This window comes from Oryctolagus cuniculus, chromosome 8 (genome assembly GCF_964237555.1).
Source record: "Oryctolagus cuniculus chromosome 8, mOryCun1.1, whole genome shotgun sequence".
Lineage (NCBI taxonomy): Eukaryota > Metazoa > Chordata > Mammalia > Lagomorpha > Leporidae > Oryctolagus > Oryctolagus cuniculus.
In genome coordinates this window covers 25,073,720-25,083,639 of record NC_091439.1, presented here as the reverse complement: position 1 = coordinate 25,083,639, position 9,920 = coordinate 25,073,720, and the positions used below count along the sequence as shown (strand labels likewise).

Here is a 9,920-nt window from a genome sequence, read left to right as displayed (position 1 = left end):
GCTATGAAGACACGGAGTGGGTGCACAGTGAAGACGCCCCCATCCTACGCCAGAGTGCCTGGGTTCGAGTCCTGGCTCTGCCTCCTGACTCCAGCAGACCCTGCGAGGCAGCCGTGATGGCTCAGTTACTGTGCTCCTGCCTCTCACGTGAGAGCTCTGGATTGTGTTCCTGCCCCCTGGCTGTGGCCCTGGCCCAGCTCTTGCCATCACAAGTATTTTGGGAGTGAATGAAAGGAAGAAAGCTTTCCCTTTGCCTCTCTAAGTTTGAAAAAGGAAACAACAGGAGAAATCCCTGTGACACAGAGAGGTAGCTCTGCTCTGTTCTTAGGTGTTTTTTCCTTCCCTGTTTTTCTTTAGGGGTTGGAAGTGGATGTGGTGTGGCCAAAAAGTTGTGAATAAGCCAAATATCAGGTCATTTGCTTCTCACTCCTTTTTTCAGCCAGTCTTTTTGAAAAGAATGGCCAACGGCAAAAACAGTATATCGAATGCTTGTGAATGTTCTTTTATCAACAACACAATCCATCTTTCTCTGTGGCGTGGGTGACTTCCTGGGGAGGTGTTCATTCTCTTCTCCTCCCTCCCCCACCACACACTTGCTGCACCGGGTTTTTTTAAATTTATTTTTGCTTTTTTAAAAAAAATATTTATTTATTTGAAAGGTAAAGTTGAGAGAGAGAGAGAGAGAGAGAGAGAGAGAGAGAGAAATTGATCCTCCATTTGCTGGTTCACTCCCCAAATGGCTGCAATGATCAGGGTAAGCCGATCTGAAGCCAGGAGCCAGGAGCTTCTTCCAGGTCTCCCATGTGGGTGCAGGGACCCAAGGACTTGGGCCATCTTCTGTTGCTTTCCCAGGTACATTAGCAGGGAGATCGATCGAAAGTGGAGAAGCTGGAACTTGAACCGGCACCCATATCAGGTGCTGGCCCTCCAAGCAGTAGCTTTACCCTCTACGCCACAGTGCCCCTGCACCAGGATTTTTAAAGGTCTGAAAGGTTAACACACAGGAAACCATTTTAAAGGAGGGAGAAGTTTCATTCATTCCATTCATTCAGTGCTGAACAAATTTTAATATAAATAAAGCCATGAGGCTTAATAGGGACTAGGAGAGCTTCATCTTTTAAAAACAAACTCTTAATTAATTTTTAAATTTGAAATGAGAAGAGATAGAAACACACACACACACACACACACACACACATCTTCCATCTGCTGGTTCATTCCCCCAAATGCCCACAATGGCAAGGGTTGGGCCAGGTAGAAGCAACGGGCCAGGAACTCAATCCGGGAGTCCCAAATCGATGACAGGGACCCAACTACTTGAGCCGTCATCACCTGCTGCCTCCCAGGATGTATGTTAGCAGGAAGCTGGAACTGGGAGTGGAGCTGGGACTCGAACCCAGGCATTCCATATGGGATGCAGGCGCTCCAAATTGTGTCCTAGCTATGATGCCTACCCCCAAGCTCCATGTTTTTACTTCTATTGTCAGCTGCCCTCTGTGCAACCCCCCCTCCCCTGCCCATGTCCAAGTTTATGTTCTGTATTATCTGGTGGAGTTCTAATCCCACAGCACGGGCCCAAGCCCAGGGCACAATGTTCTCTCCATGGTGGTATTTTCCCACCAGTCTGCAAACACAGCCTGCCCTGGGTAGAGGTGGCCTTTTCTTCCACGGTCAAGTTCATCCTTTCTCTTTGTGTATTTGTATTTGAAAACTTGCCTGTGTTTTGGACCTGTTTTTCTGATGATGACTTTATTCTGCAGTTGTTGGTTGTGCTTGACCTGTATGGTTTTGAAACATGTTATTTTCCTATGCTTTTCGGGGTCTGATGGGTGTCTCAGGACCTCCAGGGAGGTGGGGAGACAGGTGACACCTATCTGACTTATCAATGAAGGGCTCTCAGGAGGAGAAAAGCAAAGAGAGTAGAGGGAAACGACAGAACAGGGCAAGCAGCCCAGCAACAGGCCACCTTCAACCAAGTCCCAGCTGCTGTCTGGCCCTGCAAGGGCGCTCTGGAGCAAACTTCTGTCTCAGAGTGTGTCCAGACAAGTCAACGGGGCGCTCAGATCTGGAACCAGTTACTGGAGGGCCATAAACTTGTAAGCACTTCCGCCTCCATGGCTGGGCACAGGCAAAGCGGGGCTGCGGCTCTGAGATGCAGCGTGGCTGGCAGGAGGGAGGCAACGTGGGGAGGGGGTGTCCCCAATATATGCCTTGTCTTTTTTCATCCTGTCTTGCATCAACACATTCTTATTAATTGTTTAAGGCCCCCAAATAAGCTAGCTGGGACCCTGAATTGTTACGGTATGGAAGCTACAAGTGGACTCCAGGATGATGTCGGCAAAGTTCACATTTTTCCCTCCCTTTGCTGTGTCCGTCCAAGTATTACAGCCAATTTAGAAAGCTTCAGTTGTATGGTTAATGAAAAAGGCTGGGCATGATTGATTCCTACCATTAAATAAGTGTTTAAATAATGATATCAAAAAAGAGCTGCAGTTAATCAATTACAACCCAGGAATCGTATCTCTGCTCAATTAGGGTTGGGGGATCCAGCAAGCCTCCTAGACATGAATTATACTTTGGATTGATTCAGATAATGATCTTTTATTTTTTTTTCTTTAAAAGTGGTATGTCAACATCACTTTGTTTCTACATTTCAGAGTTCTGTACATTTCTTAAAAGGAAATAAGCAATGCTTAATGTACAAAGTAAAAACAGAAAACTAGAAAAATTTGAATAAAATGGAGGAACTTGCCATAGGTCATAGAGTACAAATTAGGAATTAGATGTTATCTGAAGTGCAATACCACTGCCGTGATGATGAGTTAAGGAATGAAATAAAAATACTCTATTTTAAACAAACAGTATATATATATATATATTTATATGTATATTTTTTACAGATAGTAGACCCAGTGATATCTGCAGTATTGTAAAAACTTATGTACAAATAACTTTTTTTTTAGACATTACATATACATCAGCACCGTAGTAAAAACAAAACCACTTTATTAAAATCTACCTCTCTATTCATTGGTCCCAGGACTGAGCACTTGGAGGGAGTTCTGAAGATATAATGGAGCCCCCATCTCTTCATCCACCACCTCCCGATTCTCATCATTGCTTGTATATTTATTTCTTATTCCTTGCAGGAAAAGGTAATCGGTGGAAATTTGTCTTCTAGTCATCATTTTTTAAAATTTCATCTGTTTCTATGCAGTTTCCACAACAGTGTCCCTCCTCACTTGGGGAGCCCAGGGTTACCCTACCATCACATTTTTGGAGAGGGTACACAGGTGCTGCTGGGCTCCCACCAACCTGGTACCTCGGGCCTCACCGCCTGCCCCTTGCCGAGCATAGCTAGGACTCTCAGCCTACACACAGCAGGTCAATGCCAACGTGTGCTGGCTCCACAGCCCTCGGCCCCCAGCTTTCTCCTGGAAGCCACCTTCTCAGCCAGCCCAGCCCCACAGGAGCCGGCAGTTAGGTCGTGCAGCAAGCTGGGGACAGGAGAAGAGCACACGCCACTCTCACTTGCTCAGGACAAAATAAATGCCACGTGGTCTCCATCAAGGGACAAAGGACTAAGGAGATGGGCTTTGTGATGGTGGGAGAGGCTGATTCCTTCCAACAGATCCCAGGGAGCTGCAAAGAGAACAATGATACTGAAATTTCAAAGTAAATGATTTCTCCCAGTGAAAGGAACCATGTCTTCCCCTCCTATCAACCAAATCTGTAAGGTGGAAAAAATGATTTTCTAGGTCTTTCCTCTCTTGGGTTGTTAGTCATCTTCCCAATGAGTAGGGAGGGATATGGGCGTGGCTGATTTCACCAACGGGCGCCTGACCTCCAGGCCGTTCTCTCTGGCTCTGTCCGATGTGGCTCCTTGGATCCCACGCCACAAACATCCGAGCAGCCCCCTCAGTTCCGGGCAGAGATACTCACTCAGTGCTACACACATTAGAGAACGAAGACTCCAGTGTTTTGCCTTTGCAGTTCAGGCGTTGTCTAAGTTCTAGCATTTACGTTCACTCTACTCAGGCCGCCTAGCAACGAAAGCTTCCCTTGTTGCATGATCTGTCAGGACAGACATGTGAGGGCTGGGGCGCAGGCAAAGACGCAGGCAGCCAGGCCAGCAGATACACAGAATCCAGCAGGGGTCTGTCCCTGTGGCCACCACAAGTCGATGAGAACTACCCGGATGTGTCCGTGTTGTACCAGGCTCCCAAGAGGCTCTGGCTCAACCTAGAGTGACAGCCACCAGTGACAGCCTAGGTCACCAGCAGAGAGCTGCTCCAGACGGACCATTCTCCAACTCGGCTGGCTGTGCTTGTGAGGCGGCAGACAGCAGCAGGCCTCACAACTCCTGAGGGTCACTGCAGGCAGGAGAGGCACAGGCCTGTAGGATCCTTGGTCATCTCCATGTGGCCATCCCACCATCCCTCATGCCTAGCCCCCAAGACAGTAGCATGTCTGGAAGCTTTCTATTGCTTCAAACCCAGAGTTCATTGCATTTCTGACCTGTGCACTTGGCCTGCGCAATCGCCCGGCAGCCTCTGTGGGAATCTCTCTGGTGGAGGCTTGGTCTTGTGTCTCCAAAGCTGCGGCCTTGGGACGCGGGGCAGGAGGGGCTGAGGGGTACCTCACTTTGGCCATGGTTCCTCCTGGCTGGGGCAGTGCATGCCGGGCCAGGCGGTCACAGCGAGTGCGGAGCAGGTGGCTTTGGCTGGCTTTGCCTTTCCTCCCTGCCCCTCCACAGGCCTCCCCCTCTCACAGCAGGGATCTGCACAGCGTGTCTTCCGCATTGTGAAAATCAGGTGAAACAAGGCCAGCAGAGCTGTGGATTGGCACCTGGATCTTCTGTAGGCCAGCTGAAGTTTTGCTCAGTTTACGTGGGTCAAAAAAACAAACAAAAAACAAGGATGGGTCAACATCCTGTTTCTTTTTCACTTCTTAAGCTTTAACCACTAGTGTTGCAGCGCTGGGGTGGGGGCTGCTAACTAGGGGTTCCCAAACAACTCATCAAGCTCTTGCATCCACTCATCCCCGGGCCCGCCTTTGATGATGGAGTCTACGAGGTCCGCACTGTCAGGGAGGCCAGGGAAGGGCGCCCCAGCTCCTTCACCACTGTAATTATAGGACATATCCTGAGGGGGGTTTCGCTCGTATGCCTGGCCCTGGGTGCTGGGAGCAAAGCTGCCACTAGGGATCTGCTGCTGTGCTGGCGGCTGGCCAAACGCTGGCAAGCCCGGGACGCCCTGGCTCAGGCCAGACATGACCATTGGCCTCGCCTGGCCAGTGCCTTGCTGCCCGGGGAGCGGTGGCATCATCTGCCGGCCCACGGCGGCGGGGTTGAGGGTCCGCACTGCGCCCGTGTTTGCGTCCACGACTGATGGGCTCAGGCCCTGTGGGAAGTGCTGCTTGGTCAGTCTCTGCGGGCCAGCTTGCAGGGGGTAGCTGGCGCCGTTGTTGAACGGTCCCAATTCTCCACTAGTCCTCCCAGGCATCCCCTGCAGGCTCCTCTGTTGCCAGTTTTGTGCTCCTTGCTGGACTGTTCCCATAATGCTTTGAAGCCTTGGAGGGGCCTGGGACCTCGGCAAGGCCTGGCCTACTGGCCCTTTCATCTGTTGGTGCTGCTGGGTTAGGGCCGAATTCACCAACATGCTCTGACCGAAACCGCTCACCATCCCGACCCCCTGGCTGGAGGCAGGCTGCCTCGGTCCCTGGGCCTGGCTGTGTGTGATGCTCATGCCACTTTGGTTTGGGTGCTGCATCATTTGGGTCATTCCTGTGCTCATATTGTACATTCCTGGTTGGCTGGTGGGCGTGGTGCTGTAAGGGGCCAGTCCCATCTCCGACTGGGCTGCTGATGGGGTCATCGTCCCCGGGTTCTGGGAAGGCCCCATTCCCATCATGCCCGTGTTCTGTGCCATCAACCGTGACGTTCGAATGCTCTGGAGGGCCGCCTGGCTCCTCACGGCCACCATGTCCTGGGGAGAGCCTAAACAGAAAGACAGGACAAACACCACTTACTTTTCTCCATAACAACACACTGTCACAAGCTGGAATCTTCTTCGCCTTTATATGGAAGGATCTGACAAATAATGTTACTAAAAGTGATTGTTTTTCTGATTGTCACATAGGCCGACTGTGAATCATTTGCAAAGCACTGACAAAAATTAAAGTCACCCAATTCCCACCATCCAGTGAGGACCAGTGTTAACTCTGCTCTTAGTGGTATATAAATACACACACAAATAGTAATTGCACTGAAAAAATGTGTTTCTATAACTGACTTTTCTGCTCAACACAGCCTGATATTATTCTTGTTGACACTTCAGAAGCTAATTGTTTCCCACTCTGTAGATATGATGTCATCTTCAGCCAGTAAGATATCATTTTCTCTGACGGTGAGTGGGAGTTCACCTCTTGGATGAAATTAATTTGAGAAAAAAATAAACAGCGGTCATTTTGCATATTATGTTCATGAAGTAGAACATGGTTTAGTAGAGAATACTACCAATAAAGACAATTAGGCCGGCGCCGTGACTCACTTGGCTAATCCTACGCCTGCAGTGCCAGCACCGTGGGTTCTAGTCCCTGTTGGGGCGCCGGGTAGTAGTCCCGGTTGTTCCTTTTCCAGTCCAGCTCTTTGCTGTGGCCTGAAAGGGCAGTGGAGGATGGCCCTAGTGCTTGGGTCCCTGCATCTGTGTGGGAGACCAGGAGGAAGCACCTGGCTCCTGGCTTCGGATTGGCATAGCATCGGCCGTAGTGGCCATTTGGGGGATGAACCAACAGGAAGGAAGACCTTTCTTTCTGTCTCCCTCTCTCACTGTCTAACTCTGCCTGGCAAAAAACAAAACAAACAAACAAACAAACAAAAACACAAAACAAAAACCATTAGACTGATTTCTTTTAAGACTTAAGATTTGAGAGGTTAAAGGTCATTGCTTCTGCCAAGAAGCTATTTTGACAGATGGGACATTGTCTGAGTCCATTCTGTAGATTCCCACACGCTCCAGATTCTCTGAATGATAATGTGTCAGTGCAGACTGGCCAGGTTCCGGAGCCAGAAGAGAAATCGTCCTGCTTCCTGCTACTTGGCAATGAACTTCATGTATTTCTGCAGCAAGGTCCACTCCTTTAAATCGGCAGAGACTATGTACTTGCTTTGGTGGGTTGCTAATGCAGTTTTAATGATGCTATTTAAAAGTGGGCCACAGGATCACCACCGAGGTACTCAACCTTAATTAGGGATTCAAGTGAGTCGTTCTTTACATGTTAGGAAATTTCCCAACCAGCCACGAGAATGGACATATCACCCGCAGGACACCAGTCAGTGTTGAGAAGGGCTGGCAGGTGCACAAAAATGGATTTGTCTACGTCTCCCTGCTAATGATTAAGTCTATGAGAAAAAGAAAAATAGTTTGTTCCTGGGTGTTTAAAGGCAATGCAGTGTGGGAGCCAATCAATATTATAAGCAAATTTGATCCTACCTGCACCTGTGATGAGAAACCAGCTGCCGGAGAGTCTAACCTTGCTAAACCTGGCACCTTGGCAGGTCACTGAGGCAGGTTTTTGTCTTACTGATGGGGTTATTGATTTCTAGGCAGCAAATGTGCCTCCACACTTTCTTCCTTTCTTAAAGAAAATTATGGGAATTTTGATTACGGCTGAAGTTTGTGTGGCTTGAGATCCATATCAGGCTGCACTGGGAAATGAAATGGTCACTGTGGGAGAGGCTGGAACAGTTAAGAGAAATCCCAAAAATGTTCCATTTTTTTTTCAGCTTGCCTGTATCTATGTAATATTTAACATAGAAATCCAAAGTTCCTGGTTAAACACTTTATGGTGGTATATTCTCATAATCTTGCTATAAAGTTTTGTGACCTTAATGACTACATTGGTATCGACTGCATGGCAAATTGGATCAACCACAGTGAAATGAGTTATTGAGTTGTTTATAAAAAAAAAAAGTTCCAGGGAAAAATATTGCTGACTCAGAGACGACTGGATAGACCCAAAGTACATAACCAGGCTGCTGGGTGCTGGGAGGAGAGGAAACGATTCTCATAATCTGCACATTTTTGTTGACTATTTGTCATGGATATGTTGAAGGACTGGAGATTGTCTGATTAATTTTTGAATGAGAGATACATTCCTTTATCTGTGGGGCAGAAACGTTTCAATAGTAATGACACGTTCATCCAAGCCACACAGTAGATGGCTGCCACCTAGATGTAATCCTTATTTTTAAAAAGAGGAAATTTAAAATCGGCATTCAGCACATTTTCAGCCTAAAAACATAAAATGACTGCTATAATCTAGTTTTGTACCTTCAGTAATTTTCAATAAAGGAAAAAATTCAAATGCAACCGAAGAACCAACTTGTCTTTACCTGATTACTATGTATGTCAAACACCAGACTACTTTTTATTCATTTATTTATTTGTTTTTGTCTAAAACAAATTTTTTTTTTTTTTTTGACAGGCAGAGTGGACAGTGAGAGAGAGAGACAGAGAGAAAGGTCTTCCTTTGCCGTTGGTTCACCCTCCAACGGCCGCCGCGGCCGGCGCGCTGCGGCCGGCGCACCGCACCGATCCGATGGCAGGAGCCAGGATCCAGGTGCTTCTCCTGGTCTCCCATGGGGTGCAGGGCCCAAGCACCTGGGCCATCCTCCACTGCACTCCCGGGCCACAGCAGAGGGCTGGCCTGGAAGAGGGGCAACCGGGACAGAATCCGGCGAGAAGCTGCAGTCCCATTCATTTTCTTGTCTGCCGGTTAGCATCACAATGTCAAAGAAAAGCTTCCATATTCAAATACAGGTGCTAACCTGCAGTTTTTCCCTAACAGTGTTTATGTTCTACTTTCACTCACAAGAAGCCCATGTTGCTGAAAAATAAGCACATAGGCACAGAACTGGATGAGGAAAGCTATCATGGGACATTTGGAAAATGTTGCTGAGAGGCCAGCAGGGTCCCCCAAGCTCTCTCTGGACGGACCCCTTATCTAGCAATCTGTTGCTTTCCGACGTGGGAATCAGTCTACCTGGGGTGTCAGTACAATTCATGAGAATACTGACACTAATAATGATTCCATTTCAAACCAATCAGCTCAGGGTCCCAAGACTGTCACCCTGGCACAGGGCTTCTGCAGAGCCAAGTTTCTAGGACGATTTCCCGAGGTTTAGAGTTACAGAATAGTTCAAGGAGTAGCATTCAGAGTAGCTCATTCAAACATAGCTACCCCTGGGCACCTGTTGGGGGAGGAGTCCCAGGATTCCCTTGGGAATCCCAAAATCTGTGGCTGCTCAAGACCCTTATGTAAAATGGTGTAGTATTTGCCCCTAGCAATCCTTCTGTACCTTATAAATCATCTCTAAATTGCTTATCTTACCTAATACCACATAAATGGCATGTAAATAGCTGTTTCGCTGCATAGTTTATGGAATAATGACAAGAGAAAGTCTGCACGTGTTCAGTACAGAATACTTTTGACACAAGGTTGGTTGAATCCAAGGTGCAGAGGTCCGAGTGCACAGATGTTTGTCTATGTCTGTGTTGTGTACGGCAGAGGAATGATTAAGTTTGGGTGAATCTCTTCTAAAAAAATGAATAAATGAGTCACGAACCCAGAAAACTCAAGGGACATTATGCTGGGCTTGTCAGAGTTTATGTTTTTAATTAATTCATAATTTGAAACAGTGATTTCCAAAGTGTGGCCTCCTAGCCAGCAGAATCGGCAACTCCTGGGAAGTTGCTAGAAATGCAGATTCTCGGGCCCAGGCCCCGCCCACTGACTCAGAGACAGCGAGACTGCCGGTGCTTTGACAAGCTCAGTGGGTGATTCTGATGCAGGCTGAAGTGAGCGAACTGCAGTTACACAGGAGAGCTCAACACCTGCAAGGAACACTATGAGGGAAC

The 9,920-nt window shown here is 47.9% G+C and overlaps 1 protein-coding gene across 1 annotated transcript in view; it reads right to left on the bottom strand.

Moving 5' to 3' along the window:
* Nucleotides 1-2,581: 2,581 nt before the first annotated feature.
* MAML3 (mastermind like transcriptional coactivator 3) overlaps nt 2,582-9,920 on the bottom strand; it is a 477,422-nt gene continuing 470,083 nt past the window's right edge. Inside the window, exon 5 of the mRNA XM_002716951.5 lies at nt 2,582-5,998. Coding sequence (XP_002716997.2) covers nt 4,998-5,998 — 1,001 coding nt within the window. The 3' untranslated portion in view covers nt 2,582-4,997. The remainder of the gene's footprint in view (nt 5,999-9,920) is intronic.